Source organism: Rhinolophus sinicus, linkage group LG18 (assembly GCF_036562045.2).
Source record: "Rhinolophus sinicus isolate RSC01 linkage group LG18, ASM3656204v1, whole genome shotgun sequence".
Lineage (NCBI taxonomy): Eukaryota > Metazoa > Chordata > Mammalia > Chiroptera > Rhinolophidae > Rhinolophus > Rhinolophus sinicus.
In genome coordinates, this window is record NC_133767.1 from 3605427 (window position 1) to 3621205 (window position 15779).

The 15779-nt window shown below is 50.6% G+C and overlaps 1 protein-coding gene across 1 annotated transcript; it reads left to right on the forward strand.

Annotated features, from left to right (window-relative positions):
- The first annotated feature begins 4551 nt into the window (after positions 1-4551).
- On the forward strand, positions 4552-10952 carry ITPRIPL2 (ITPRIP like 2). Its single transcript, XM_019753066.2, has one exon. The coding sequence runs from the start codon at positions 5222-5224 to the stop codon at positions 6818-6820; it is 1599 nt and encodes a 532-aa protein (XP_019608625.2). The 5' UTR covers positions 4552-5221; the 3' UTR covers positions 6821-10952.
- The last annotated feature ends 4827 nt before the right edge of the window (positions 10953-15779 follow it).

A 15779-nucleotide genomic window follows, 5' to 3' on the forward strand; every position in this document is an offset into this window, starting at 1 on the left:
GTGGGTTCCAGAACTACCCACTGCTGTCGCCAGCGGCACTGGCAAAGCGGGTGTCTTGGGCAGCTCCTGCCAGGGAATGTGCGCATGTGTTCTGCCCTCCAGCCCTCTGCAGAGGAAGGATTTCTGGAAGAAGGCTGGCATGGGTGGCCAGGGAACCCCACAGTGTCCACTCACAAACTCGACTTCTGCAACGACAGGCTTGACGCCCCGTTCCCTGGACTGTCACATGCTCCTGGACCTCTGTGCATTTGCACATTCTGTTTCCGTTACCTGGAATGGCCTCCCTGAATATCTGCTGGTAAAAATATTGTTTTCATTCATTTGTTTGTTCGTTCATTTGTTGGTTTGTTCATTCAACAAACCCCTGTAAATTTCCAGTCATGGAGTTCTGCTAAGTCCTGCTTCCAAAAACCTCATCACCTGGTTAGGGAGACAGATACAAACATAAATTAACCTGTCTTCCCAGAACGCTCCCTTTCTGTGCTATAAAACCCTTTCCCATGTGAAAGGGAATGAAGCATGGATTTTAAAAGCCCAGCCCTGGAGTCAGCCTTGCCAGCTGTGACTTTGAATAAGTTGCTTACCCTCTCTGAGCCTTATTTTTCCGATGTGTAAAATGGCATTGATAATAGCACCATCCTTACTGGGTTTGTTCTGAGCGTTTTAGGAGATACTGCACAGGAAGGGCTGTGTCCAGGAGGCACATGATAGCTATGAAACGAAGCACTGTCCTTTCCCATCCTTCACGGCCAGGTCACATGTCCCCTCCCGTGAACCTTCCCTGGGCCTCCAATGGGACATGAGTCACCTCCTCTCTTCCTCTCATCAGCATGGTTATTCTTCCTCGTCGGGACACACCTCTGGGATATCAGAAATGTTGGGAGGGCTGTATGCATATATTTGCTGAGCCATTAAAAAAGCACAGCAGTCGCCTTTGTCAAATATTAAACATTGAAGGAGATTTTTCATGAACTAATTATCAAAAGTCTACACAACGGTGCTGTTTTCTGAATCCACCCACACTGTGCAGCGTTTTCATCCATCAGCTCCGAGCACCCTGTTTGCATTTACATTCCCCTCTGCCTGGCACATGGTAAGAACCCACAGAGGTGGGTAACAACTTCATGACTAAATGAATTTGCATTTGCTCTGACACGTACAGTAGATTTTCAGGTGCAACGTTCTGAGGCCTGTACCCTGAACTCTTTGGAGGAAATGAGCTGTGGAGACCGGTTACAGACAGGAAAAACAGTAACACGTCATTTACTCAGCGGAGTGGGGTGAATCGTACCCTGTGAGATAATAGAAAATGTATGGATTGGTCTCTGCCCCCGGTTCCTGGCACAGAGCTCCTGAACCGCTTGTCATTTCCTAAGTGATAAGAGCAGTAGGAGCGTCTTTTGTTCTAAGGACGCCACTTTGGGTGGCTCCTGGATGCCAGCTGGTCACCAGAAAGACCAAGCCACGATTAGAAGCTTAGAATTTGCAGCTCTACCTCGCACACTTCTCCAGAGAGAAATGGAGTTAGTAAGTTATCATGCCTGCATGAGGAAGCCTCCATGAAGTCCCAATAGTGTGGGGTTCAGGGAGCTTCCAGGTGGGTGGACACATCCATACACCGAAAGGGTGGCACAACCCAGGTGAAATTCCTGCACTCGGGGACCCTCCCAGACCTCGCCCTCTGTATCTCTTTATCTGGCGGCTGATGTGAGCCCTTTATCATGTCCTTTCACACACCGGTAAATGTGTTTCCTTGAGTTCTGTGAGCTGCTCTAGAAATTAATTGAATCCGAGAAGGGGGTTGTGGGATCCTCCAATTTGTAGACAAGTCTGACAGAAGTTGTGGGTGACCTGGGACCTACTACTTGGCGATTGGCGTCTGAAGTCGGTTGGGGGCAGTTTTGTGGGAAGTGTCGTAATTGAGTTCAATTGGAGGACACCCAGCTGGTGTGGCCGAGAATTGCTTGTTGTGGGGACAAAAAACCTCCACGTGTTTGGTGACGAAGGGTCGGAAGTGAAGTGTTCTGTGTAAGTAGTAAAGGAGACAGAGGACGGAAGCTGAGGTGTTTCCAGTATACTCCCCCGAAAGATATGCCCACACCCTAACCCTCAGAACCCCTGAATGGGACTTTGCTTGGAAAAAGGGGCTGTACAGACGGAATGAAGTTAAGGTTCTCCCGATGAGATCACTGGGCCCTCAGTCCAGTGACAGGTGTCCTTATAAGGGATGGAAAAGGAGAAGATACAGACACAGAGATGGAGGCAAAGATTGGGGTGATGCAGCCACACGCCAGGTAACGCCTGGAGCCCCCAGAAGGAGGACGCGGCAGGAAGGGCTCTCCCCTAGAACATGAGACGGAGCATGGTCCTATCACCTTCCAGAATGGGACAGTAAATTCCCGTTGTTCTAAGCCACCCAGTTTGTGGTTCTGTGTTCCAGCAGCCCCAGAAAACGAGTACAGCTACTTTGGACCCCAACCTGAGTCGTTGTAACAGAGACTGTATGGTCTGCAAGCCGAGAAGATTTACAAAACATGTTGGCCGACCTCCGAGCATCGCCCTTATTTGTATGGTTGATGATAGCACGCCACCCTATCCACCAGGGAAAAAATACATCACCTTGTTAGTGTCACCCCTGTTTCACAGATGGGGAGATGAAAGCAGTGAGATTAAGGGACTTATCAAAATACGGTGCCACCTGTTGTTTTCACATGCCAAGACGTCTCCTCCCTCTTCTCCAGCACAGCACCCCGACTTTCTTTGGCGGACACCTCTTCCATGGTCTCCAGGGTTTGGACAGGGCTTAGCTCACCTCCTGGTTCCAGAGTTGGGTACCCAACCGTCTTAGTCAGCTGATGCTGCATATATAACAAATCCACATGCCAGGGAGCTTCAACAACAGAAATTAATTTTCTCACAGTTCTGGAGGCTGAAAGTCCAAGATCAAGGTCTGGCAGGGTCTCGCTTCCGGTGAGGGCTCTCCTGCTGGCCGCTGATGGTGGCCTTTCACTGTGTCTTCACAGGCCTTTCCTTGGTGTGTGCTCGAGGAGAGCTCTCTGTCCCTCTTAGAAGGACACCAGTCCCGTTGGATAAGGGCTCGTCCTTATGACCTCATGTGACCTCAATCATCTCCTGAAGGCCCTGTTTCCAAATACAGTCACATTGGGGGTTGGGGCTTCAACATGTGAGGGGACACAGTTCAGTCACAGCACCACCCCAGGCAAGCTCATCAGTGCATTCTCTCACTTGGTCACTTGGAGCATGTGACCCAAAGCTAGCCCAGGCATGGCATTTGCTGCAACCTTCAGGCAAGCAAAGCTCTCTTTTCCTCTGTGGCTGAGGATGGTGAGGCTGGAGCAGCCAGCGGCATATGGAGAGGGGTGGGCAGAGTGCAGCCGGCTGGGAGAGTGAGTAGATCCCACCGTGCGGTAGGGGCCCCACGACTCGGTTAATGGGATACAATCCATTCTTTCTGAGCTGTTTCAGTCACTTGCAACCCGAAGAATCCTGACTGACAAACTCAAGTCTCATAGCTAACACTAGTGGAGGTGGGATCTGGAAGCAGGTCTGCTTGGCTCTGAGGGCTCAACCCAGGATTTCCTGGGAGTAATCTTGGTCTTAACCCAGGCGTCATCCTCAATCCTGACTCCCGGGTGGCAGCTGGGTTCTGGACATTTTTATTGCATCCACCCTTGCTCTCCTAATTGATGATGGGAGCAAGGATGGTGCAATGAGTGTAAATAAACATAATTTTAAAAATCCAGATTATCTCGGGGAGTGCTCCCTAGTTATTCCACAAAACAAAGCTTCCCCGGGGCTGAGGTCCCCAGGGTAGGTCCTTTTGCAAAAGGACACACATTAATTCCCAGCAGTTGAGGAAGGGAACCCCTGAGTCTTGACCCCTGGCTTTTCTGGAGCCAGGTGCCTCCGTTTGAGGCACAGCGCTGCTAAAGTTGTGTGCCCTTGGGCAAGCAGCTGACCCTGCCTGTGCCCCAGTATCCTCACCTTAAAAAATGGGGAAAATAAGTGTCTCTTTCACAGGATTAACGTGAGGAGAGAATGACTGTGTGAGGTGATTGGCACAGTCCAGACTGCTGTGATTAGTCCCAAGGTTGGCCCCTCCTCGTTCAGCTCTCAGCCCCAATGTCACCCCCACAGAGCTTCCAGCTTCCACGTGGCAACCCCACCTTCTCCCTCCCTCCTACGGTTTTGTTTCACTCGGAGCATTTTCTGCAATCCCTTCTCTTTTTGTAAGGTTTCGGTTTTTTTAAAGGCTGCAAGGTTTAGGAAGGGAAGAAAACTTGTCTGTTTTGCCAACTGCTGTTTCCGCAGCACCCAGCCTCCGGCTTGGCACATAGTGGGTGCTCAGTAAATATTTTGGATAAAAGCCGGCGGCACACTGCAGGCAGGGGCTGCTTTTATCCCTGGGCCAGCTCCACCTCCGACCCCGCGCCGCCCCGGCTCGCTGGAGCCTGCGTTCTGGAGCACGTATGAGGCTGCTGGGGAGACAGTCTCGGTGTGAGCGCTTTTCTCCTCCTCTCCACTTCCCAGTGTAACTTGATGTGAGCACAACTGCAGAAGCTCCCTGGCCAAGGCCACCGCCCCGGAATCGGGGCCTTCCCAGCCCTGCCTTCGGGGAGGGTGGCCCGCGGGAGGCCAGTTCCTAGCGCGTCCTGAAGTCCCTCCCGCCGCCCCGCGTCGCTTTAAGGCGGAGGTCCAGGAGGGGGGCGACCCCGCCCGCCGGCTCGGCGCGCAGTCCCAGACTTCGGCATTTCCTCCCCGCTGGCTGGCGCGGCCTCGCCTCCCCTCGGAAGAGGAAACTCCCGGAGCCCGAGTAACGGGAAGGAGCGCGAAGGGGAGCGGTGGGGGAGCCCGGCGTCAGGAGGGCTTCCCAGGGTAGGAGGCGAGCCCAGTGGGGCCAGAAGCTTGCCGCGGGCAGCGCGCCGGGGCGCGGGGCCGGGAGGGCGGCTGGGCCGGACTCAGCAAGCCGCCGGCGCAGGGCGCGGCCCCGAGCCCGGGAGCGCAGGGCGGGCCGCAGCTGGAAGGAGAATTTAAGCTGGGAGAGGAGGCCGAGCTGGAGGGCGGCTTCCCCGGGCCGTGCGAGGGGGGAGCCGCCGCGGAGGCGAAGGAGACCGGGGCAGCGGGGCTGCCGGGGCGCTGCTCGCATGCTGGGCCGGTCGCGCCGCCGGGGCTCGCGCCCTGGGCTGGCCGGGCGCCCGGCATGTCGGTGCACTACACCCTCAACCTGCGCGTCTTCTGGCCCCTGGTGACCGGCCTGTGCACGGCCCTCGTGTGCCTCTACCATGTCCTGCGGGGGAGCGGGGGTGCCCGGGCCGAGCCCCCCGACGGCGCGGACAGCGGCTTCCCGCTGCTCAAAGTGGCCGTCCTGCTCCTGCTGGGCTACATCCTCCTGCGCTGTCGCCACGCTCTGCGGCAGCGCTTCCTGCCCGGGTCTCCCCGCCTGGGGGGCCACTCCGCTTTCTCTCCAAGACACTTTGGAGAGCCAAGCCTCGGCATCCTGCTGGAGAGTTACTACGAGCACGAGGTGCGCCTGTCGCCGCACGTGTTGGGCCACAGCAAGGCACACGTGAGCCGGATTGTGGGCGAGCTGGTGCGGGCTGGGCGCGCCCATGGGTCCCCAGGCCCCATCCCCGGGGGAGGGCTGGCCTTAGCCTTCCGCGGAGACTTCATCCAGGTGGGCAGTGCCTACGAGCAGCATAAAATCCGTCGGCCCGACGCCTTCGACGTGCTGGTGCCCCTGCGCCTTCCGCCGCTGGTGGCGCTGGAGCCCCGGAGCCTGGGCACCGAGCCCGCGCTGGCCCCAGCCTTCCACGGCTGCTTCGTGTGCGCACTCAAGGCGCCTCTGGGAGCCTCCGGGAGCCACTGGCTCCGGGACTGCAAACCCTTCGCCGACGGCTTCTGCGTGGACGTGCGCGGGCGGCGCCACCTCTCAGCCACCCTGGTGCTGCGCTGGTTCCAGTCGCACCTGCAGCGCTCCCTGGCCACCGTGCGCTACAGCCTGGAAGGTCGCTGTCGGGTCAGCCTGACCCCGGGCGGCCTGGAGCAGCCTCCCACTCTGCACATCCTGCCCTGCCGCACCGATTACGGCTGCTGCCGCCTCTCCATGGCCGTGCGTCTCATCCCCGCGGTCCATTTGGGCGACGGCGTCTTCCTTGTGACACCCCCACTGCCACCATCGCCGGTTGGGCCCCTGTCGGAGCTCCCCGGAGGCCTGCGCGCCGATGCACTGTGGAGCATGAACACATCACGCCAGGAGCAGAAGCTGCTGGGCTGCCTGCAGGAACGGGCCCCTCCGGGGGCTTGCTACCTCAAGTGCCTGCAGTTGCTTAAAGCCCTGCGAGACCTGGGCGCCCGTGGGCTGGACCCCACGGCCGCCGCCCAGTGGGGACGAATCCTGTCCTCATATGTGCTCAAGACGGTGCTGCTGGCGGTGCTGTTGCGTGACAGGGCAGCGGAGCAAGGCTGGGACGAGGCGCACCTGGTCAGGCGCTTGGAAGAGTTAGTGCAGTTCCTTAGGGACTGCCTGCTGCGACGCCAGACGCTCTTCCACTGTGTCCTGGGCCCTGGCGGGGCGGCTGCCGAGGTGGGCCCACTGCCCAAGGTGCTGCGTGAAGCTGCCCCAGTTGACCTTCTGGCTGCTTTTGACAGGCACACCCGTGAACTTGCGGCGGCCAGGTTGCTGTCCACATGGCGAAGGCTTCCCCAGCTTCTCCGGGCCTATGGGGGTCCCCGTTACCTTGCTAGGTGTCCCCCACCCCGGAGTCAGCGCACCCAGGGGTTCCCTAAAGATGAACCATAAATAGTGACAGCTCCCCTAATTGGCCTAATGCTCCTGAAGCCTCTCTCACCGGGTGGGGGTGGGGATGGCAATGAAGCCAGTTCCACACAAGGAAGATTGAGCAGGTGTTGGAAAGTTGGGAGCATGATATTTGGTGGCTTAAATAGCGCCCCTGGCCCCATCGTCCAGTGTGGTTATGGCATCTTCAGGCCCACCAGAGTGTCCTAGGCAGGCTGCGGAAGACAGACATGCAACGGCCACCCGCTGAGTTGGTCCCCGTGTTGGTTTGTGTGGAATGATTCTGTAGAAGGATCCGCTGCTTTTAGGGAAGTCCAGTAAAGGAAGCAAGAACTAGCCTTAGTTCCCTCTGCCGGTGTTTGAGGCACAGATCTCTGTGGCCTCAGATTTCAAGCAGCTAATGTTTCTGTGGCATCACGACTTGCTAGGTCCTGGGTTCCCATTGTCTTTTTTAAAAATCTGAGTGTCTCCAACTGGAATTGAAATTCTATTGCAGGGGCTACTGTTCTGAGGAACATAGTTTCCACTTATTGAAATTAGTGTATTTTTTAAATGGTGCAATCATGGGATTGTGAAGAAGGCACACAGGTGGAGAGGCAATGAAGAGTTGGTTGGAGAAACTTCCAGAGCAAATAGCACTTTATTTTGATTATTTCGCTTTGTGGTGATAGCTGAAAGGGAGGCCAGGTTGATTCAGCACAGGTCTTGCAAAGCATTTCGCTTATGTATAGCTCAGTGTCTTGGGCTCTGTGCTTGAAGATCAGTGACTCCCCCGTTGGTCACCAGAGGAGAAATACAGTAGAGGCGAGCAAGTTGCAGGGAGACGGAGGGAGGCAGCCCGTGTCAGCAGTCAGCTCTTTTTTTGTCTTTGGGCAGAAATATCACTGGGTTGGGTGCCTATTGCAGCCAAGAAAAGCCCATTCTGAAATCCCTCCTTCTCCTAAATTTCTAACAGCCCACAATTGCATCAGTTGACTTAAATCTCCGTTTAAGTTTAGAATGCTCCATCCTATGCTCGCCTAATAGAAACTGCAGCCAGTCCCTGTGTTATACTTTGGGATGTTTTTATTTTTTTTTTAACAAAGACATGTACTCCCTTAGACTCTTAAAGGTAAAAAACTCAGAAGCCGGAAGGAGCTACCTGAATAGGGCCATTGTTCAATTTCTGAGTTATTTTGAGGGAACTCCTTAAACTTTCTGTAGAGGACCTACGTGGCCACTGCAAGAAATCATTACGAATAAATGATTTATAGGAAATCCTTGCCATCAGGCAACCTTGGACTGTTAGAGAAACGGTTGCAAATGTTGTGCTTTCTCTTTGAGGTTGTTTTGGGGACCGTTCCCCTTGATACCACAAAGGTCATTCCTAGCTTTTGAGGTCAGTGTTAGGTCATGAGGTACTGCATTTAGCAAAGGGATTAGTCTACCAACTTCCTGCAAAGCTATAAACTGCACAGTGTTTTTTAAAGTTACTTTTTAAAATAAATGTCAAGAGAAAATAGATCTTTATATATATATGTATGTTTATAATCTTTCCAAAGTCAGCCACGACTTCTCCTGTAGTCATTATGTCTACTGGAGTGGGGGGTGGCAGCGAGGCTCTTGGAGGGATTATAAAGCTTATTTTTAAAAGCTGAATTTTCCAAATATTGCTAGCTGAGTTGATAGTTTTCTTTTTTTCTTAACAGTGTTTTGAAGTTTAGATCTGGTAACAGTGTTCTTGTAGGTTTTTCGTTGTTTTTTTTTTCCTTCAGGTTAATTACCCAAAGCCTCATCCATCCTCACGATTTTAAAATGTTATTATTTTTTTAAATTAATGGGGCATTGTGTTTGTGAATTTATAAAATATTAGTGTTTTTTTATTTAAATGCCATGCTGAGCATTTGTTCTCTGTACATGGTAACCAAAACTTAGAAATTTCGATCAATTTTGATCAATTTTAGTAATCCTAAACCTGTACTGTGTACAAATGAAATAATATGGCATATTAGCCAAGTATGACGGTTGCCCAAGGCACTTAAAGGAAGCTCAGTTCTGTATTTCATCAGGGCTCCGTCATGTTCTTGGTCAGCAGTGTACACATTGTTGGTGTATACTTGGTACTGGAGAGTCATGTCTGCAATATTCTTATACAGGAAGACTCAGAATGGCTCACATTAAAAAAAAAAGAATAAATAATTGTCCAGCCAGTGCCCAGAGAAAAATGTTTGGGGAAAATGACTCAGTCATTTTGCCACGAGACACCCTTCAGCAACTCCCACTGACCAGTCTTGGGAGCCATCCTGGAATGCGTGTGGGCTGAGTAGGAGATGCTTTTTTTTTTGCAAAATGAAACTGAAGCTGAAAGACAGGAGAATGTGAGTAAACCAAGAGAGAGCGCTGAAGGATTCGGGAAGGAGGACTTAAGAGGGAAGGGAAGGGAAGGGGAGGTGGGGTGGAAATCATATGAGGGCGTGAGCGAGGTCTGGGTTAGGAAACACAGTTTTTAGGTCTGTGCTATTTCAAAGCAGGGGTCGCAAACTCAGTAGCCTGGAGAAGCAAGGTAGGGAGGGGTGGGTGGTGATAGGGACGACCTTTAGGGGGACAGCCATTGCTTGGCTCCATGTGGGGAAAAGAGGTAGAGGGGCTAGAAATCACGATTTTTTTTTTTAAGTGAAACTTTATGATTTTTAAACACAATAGTTTAAAAATGTTCAAAACACCATGTGGGCTAAACAAAACATTTTGTGGAGCTTTCGGGCCACCAGTTTGCAACCCCTGCCTTACACCGTTAACCCCCCAAGTATGTATAAGGTTATATTTATTGTTATGGTTATAATGTTGTTACACATAGTTGGGGGAGGGACATTTCAAGGCTTCTTTATCTCTCAGAGCTAAGCTTTATTGTAGAAACAAACCAAAACAAATGAACCCAGCCACAGATAACACTTAACTCACAATTCCCAGAAAGACCCTTGGTCCTGGAGCTGTTCTTTGCAGTCAGATTCTCCATCAAACCACTGGAGGCTCATTCGTTGGTTCTTGGCATTTCCTTCCTGGTGGCTAACCTGCTGGGCTCCAGTTGGAGTTTGCAAATGACTCATCAGGAAGGATTGCAGAATAACTTGTTTCTTTTTTACCTGCGTTTTATCTGTAGTTTTCAATTCTTTATTTTTTCAGTGGTATCCTTGCCTGTGCCTTAGCGATGGTGGCTGGTGAATACCAGAAGAGCAGGCCTGGGTCTTTGGGCCAAGCTTCTCAGGCTAACAAGCTTGGTAACAACCATTTCCACTGCCAGGAACACTGCTCTGCTCAGAGGGGTCTGTCCCCTCCAGATTGGGCTGCTCCCACCAAAACGCTGACATCCTAGCGTTCTGAAGGAAGTAACCTAACAGCTTCCAAAGCGTCTCTTTTAACCTCACGGTCTAGGTCACTTTTTCCGTAAAATGTGGGTTTTGACCTTGATGCTGAAGATGTAACCTTCCTCCCCAGTCGTGGAAAAAAGGAACCTCCACAACATTCCCAGTGCCCCTTGAGAGGGAAAGAAATTCAGTGTTATCATGTGGCGTTGAATATTTCTTAAGTCGCACATCTGTTATTCAGACACTACTGTTTATTTTCTTATACCTACATAGCATATGATTTGGGGGGGATAAAGCCAGTAGAAGTTGGGGGAGGGTAAAGATATACACGATTATCTATACAGAGAGAATGGACTAAAACATGCAGCTCAATTATATGTAATCTGGTTTTTGAAGTATCAGATATTCAGGAATACTTTGAGCACCTTTTGCTTTAAAAAAATGTGCCTTGATTGAGTCACCCGACTTTAAAACATTCCTCTTATTTTATTGTGATTTTTAATGTGTATTCGGACCCCTAACTGTGTATTATGATGCAGTGTGTCAGCTGCAATCATAGCATATGCTTTGTTCAAATAACAGAGACCAAAGAGTTCATCAATTATGGGTCAGCTGCTACAGTTGTGTGATTAAAAGGCATTTTAATCTCACCAAATTTCCATGGTCCCAACAGTTGAGTCTTGCCACGTATTTTCTATTTCAGGTTGGAGTAAATTTGCACTTTTAATCAGCTGGGTCATTTGTCGGCCTTGTTCTTTTATACTTTGCTTTGTTAATAAAGGAACTTGTAGAAACCTCTGGGCTGGACGTCAGATTTGGGGAGGGGTGTCGTCTTCTTGGCGGGCAGCCTGTGACTGCACTCACTGGCTTATGATTCTTTATGAAAGCTTCACCTGCTTTCAGCGTCTGAGTCTTTTCCCATCACTGTTTGTGCAGAATTGTCTCCAGTTCACAGTTTCGTAGGCTGGCAGCCTGGGGTCCCGCCTTGAAATCTTCTTTTTCTTCTGCTCGAGAACCTTCTGCTCCTGCCCCTCTTCCCCTGCTCCCACACACGCTCCAAAACCCAATTCAAGTCTTGGCCTGTGGCTAATTTATAGCTCAAAAATTTTGCCCAGAAATATCTTAGGTCCTTGGGCCCTTTCCAGATGGTAAACAATTGCTAATATGAAAAACCACCAGGCTTAGTGAAAGATGGAATCTTGGAGACTGTGTAGGACTCTTCAGAGCCTTGGAGGCAGGCGGAAGTTTAGGGAAACCTGCACCCACAGGCTGATTAAACAGTAGTTGTGTAGGACGCTTGCTCCGGGGGAGGGTGGCAGGGTGTGTTTCTTTTAGTTGTCAACAAGTAGTTATTCCGTGGCTGTCGTCCCTGGGCATTGAGGACACACGCAGCAGTGAAGACCAAGGCAAATGAGGTCTCACGAGCGCTCAAACTGTTGTGGGAGGCAGGCAATTAAAGAAATCGTCTTCATACAGTGTGCTGGGTGCTGGGTGGGGGAAGCGTTATGGAAGCAAGGGGAGGGGCACCTCATGCAGTTGAGCGGCTGCAGGGAGGGCTGCTAGGAGGACGTGATGATGTCTGCGCTGAAATCCAGAGACAGGTAGGAATTCGCAGTGAGCTGGGCTGGAAGAGAATGCATGGAGCACAGCGGTGAAAGGAGCGTCTCAGTTTGGCTGGAAAGTGGGGGTGGGTAGGTAGGAGGAGGTTTCAGTGGCCAAGGATGTGGAGGGAGAGGTAGGTAGGAAGGTACCAGGACACCAGGGGTCTTGAAGCCAGAGCTTTTCCAAGCTGGAGTGTGCGGATCGGATCCCCTGCGAGTCTTGCTGGAATACAGGTTCTGATTCGGCAGGTCTGGGTGGGGCCTGAGACTCTGCATTTCTCAAACAAGCTTCCAGGTGATGGTGATGTTGCTCCCAGGGGCCACGCTTTGATTGCAAGCCTGTAAACCACACTGCAAGTTTGAACTGATCCAGACGGGGCTGGTGAACCACTTCAGGCGAGGAATGGCAGGGTCCCGTGTGAGTTTGGCTCATGCTGGCTGCAAGGTGGGGCATGGATGGGGCAGGGGTTGACAAACGATTTATTTTTATGTATTTACAGAATTTAGTTTGTAAGCAAAGTTTTATGGGAACGCAGCCACGCCCATTCATTTACATACCATCAGGTTGCTCTCACCCTAAATCATCAGAGTTGAGTAATTGGGACGCAATACTGAAAATACTTACTCTGGCCCTTTACAGAAAATGTTGGCTAGAATTAATCAGACTGGAAGTCCTCGGATGCTGCAGTGGTCCCAGCCTGGGGAGGGGGGGGGGGCTGAGGTGGGAACAGAAAGTTACCCTAGAGACAGAACAGTGTCATGGTTAGGGCCAGGACTTTTTCACCAAGAGACCTGTCTTGTACTCCTTCCTGCACTTCTCATCTGTGTGTCTCTCTGCAGGTTTCCTAGTCCTCTCTGAGCCTCGAGTCCCTCATCTGTAAAATGGCATGAATAGTAGAATCTGTCTCATAGGAGTAAGTGGAGATTAAGTGCTTGACACATATTAAGCACCTAATGTGTGACTTAAACAATTAGGGGCTTGTGTTTTCTCGTCAGCCAGAAGCCTGGAGGTAGGCAGCCAACAGTTCAGGGATGAATCAGGGACCCAGGCATATTTTTGCTCTGCCCGTCTGGGTATCTTCACTTTTATCCTTTTGATGTCAAGATCCCACAGTAACTACTACAAGCATGGAGAAGAGAGAATGGATTAGAAAATGCAGTAGACTTCCTCTTGCATCTTATTGGCCAGAATGGTATCACATGACCTCTCTTAGCTGCAAGGGAAGCTGGGAAAGAGAGCCTGGCACCTGGCATATAGCAGCCCTGAGCCAATTATGCAGGAAGAATGAGTATTTGTGGGTAAATAATATTCTGCAACATGTGCTACAAACAAATAGCTGAAGATTGTGTCAAAGAAATGAGAAGTAATTAGGGAATTTATACTTCCATAATTTATACTTGCCCAAGTCCTAGCATATAGTAAATGCTCCATAAATGTTAGGATTGAAGTCCCAGCTCTACCATTCACTGGCCGTAATAATTTGGGCAAGTCATTTAACTTGTTAGGTCGTCTATTGACTCATTTGCAGACTGGTGATTATAGTCCTCCATTTACAGGTTTATGGGGAAAATCAAAGAATGATGCATGTGAAATTGAGAAGCACTTTCCACGTTAGCTGTGGTTTCTTAGGGAGTACTGCCCCAGCGCCTTTGGAACACAGACAGGGGAATCCATTTCTTAAGAGGGTGTCACCTTCGGGCACTCTGCCCAATGCCTCCCCATCACCAAACCTCCCTTCCCACAGAACAGCATGAGCCTGCCGTTGTGAATATGTGTTGTACATGTTCCCAGGCGGGAGGACATCCAGTGAGAGGACTGACCACCCCCATATCTCTTTCTGCTGAATTAAGTCATCTTCTCATGAGCTTTCTCCCCATTTCATTTCTCAAATGAAATCTGATTTCCGTTGAGTCCTTGAGTCCTGGCAGAAAGCTCAAGCTAATGGTTCTCAATCACGGTCTTACAATAATACACAAAGGGCTTTGTAAAATTAACCCATGCTCAGGACTCCACCAGGGCCCAATGAGGTCAGAGACCCAGGGTGCAGCCCAGGCATGGGTAGTTTCACAGCTCCCTGGATGATTCTAGAATGTAGCCAGGGTTGTGAACCATTGACTTGGGTCAGATGGCCCTTCTGAAACCTTTCAGTAGCAAACCTGTGGTGAAACCACCAGCTGGTGTGTGTGAAGTTTGCTTTGTGGCAGAGACAGAAGGGAGGGTGGTGGTGGTGGAATAAAATCCTAGGACAGAACTCTTTAGCTAAGAGACACAAGGCAAAATATTGCTAGGCAGGCACAGGATATAATCCTATTGGCAGTTCCCCTTCCTCTGACCCCAGGCAGGTGGAATCGATGAAAAAAAATTTGAAAAAATAAAAAAAGCAATCAGAGTCATCCTGAAACTTACCAGCAAAGAAAAGCCTCTATATTCGGAGGGACAGTAAGCTCATTCTTTTAGTCTACTGGCCTGGAGAGACCATGCCTCAGATGCAGCTGTCTTCACAAAATACTGGCTCTTTTCATGAATATTCAATGCTCTCGCCCACATTTTGTCTCAATCTCTCCCACTGCCCGCAGTGACTTTGAGTTAGCAGTTAAGAAAAACTAAAGTCCATCGAGATACCCTCCAATGAAGCCGGGCTGGGGTCAAATTAGGAGTCCTACTGGCCACCAGACTCAAACTAAAAGCTTCTGAGGACCTTTTCTCAGCGAAAGATTTTTTATCTTCCTGGTTTATTTAATCATTGGTCTCCTTGAATTAGGAGCTATGCCTGTGATGTCAACTGCTGCCCGTCCTTATCGAAATGAAACCATTAAAACATATTTCAGCCATGGAGAAAAATGGTGTGGCATTTGGAGATAGGGGACCTTCGGGGTCCTGCATGGCCAGAAACTGCACTGAAAACACTGCTCCACGTTTTAAGCAAAAGATTTCTGATGATTATTTTTCCTCAGACACATTCCTGGTTTTCAAAAGCAGTCTGATTAGGAATCTCCACTTTGCAAGCCTTCAAAACGCATTTGGGGGTCCTTTCACTAAACCCACCCCTGAGACCAGCCAAGAAGTCTGAACCCTTTCCGTATGTGGCAGAGACACTTCTGCTTGCTCAGTATCGTTGAGGAACCCATCTCCCAGCCCAGCAGCAGGTAGGCAGGGCCACGTGACTGGTTCTGACCAATGGGACTTATCATGAGCCAGCAGAGACGATAAAGGCCACACGTGAAGATGGCGGCGTCACATGGTGGAACTGAGTCACTAGGAAGAACACAGCTGCCCTTGTCACCTGATTCATATTGGACCGTGCATGAGAAAAATAAACCTTTGTGATGTTAGGTTTCCAAAACGAAACATTAGGGATCTTTGTTACTGTCGCATAGCCCAGCCTAACCTAACTAATGCAACAGGAGGCTGAGGAGGGGACTTGTACCCCTGTTTTGGAAGACCCTTTGGAAGCCCCTCAAATTGATGCGTTGATTAAAAATGAGGAGAGAATGCGCTTCCCTAGGGCCCCAGGGAATATCAAACAACAAAGTGCTCTATCTCCATTCACTCATTCAGTAAATAATCATTGAGTGCCAGCTATGTGCCAGGTCCAGAGAAAGTGATTGGCAAAACAGACCCCATCTCATTGTCTGCAGCTTCCAGTCTGCTGGAGCAGACAGATGCTTTCAAATACGCACACCAGTAAGTGCTGACTCACTAACGGAGGGGAATGCTTTGAAGGAAAGAATCGGGTTTCTATGACACTAAAGCAGAAGGGCCCTGACCGAGCCCCGGGGAGATTAGGGAAGGCTGCCCTGGAGTCCTGAAGCCCCGCACCCTGATCCATGCAGGTCTGCGCAGTGTCAGCTTGCAGGGCACTCACTGTGCGCGAAGCTCCGGGCCAAATGCTTGACATACTCCATCCTCATTCCATCATCCCAATCCTAGAAGGTGGTACTGATATCATCCCCATTTCACAGATGAGTAAACAGGCTCAGCAAAATGAGGTCCCAAGTCTCGAGGACACTTAGCAAAGT

Coding starts and splice junctions, on each gene's coding strand:
- ITPRIPL2 (XM_019753066.2), top strand. CDS start 5,222: ATGTCGGTGCACTACACCCTCAACCTGCGCGTCTTCTGGCCCCTGGTG.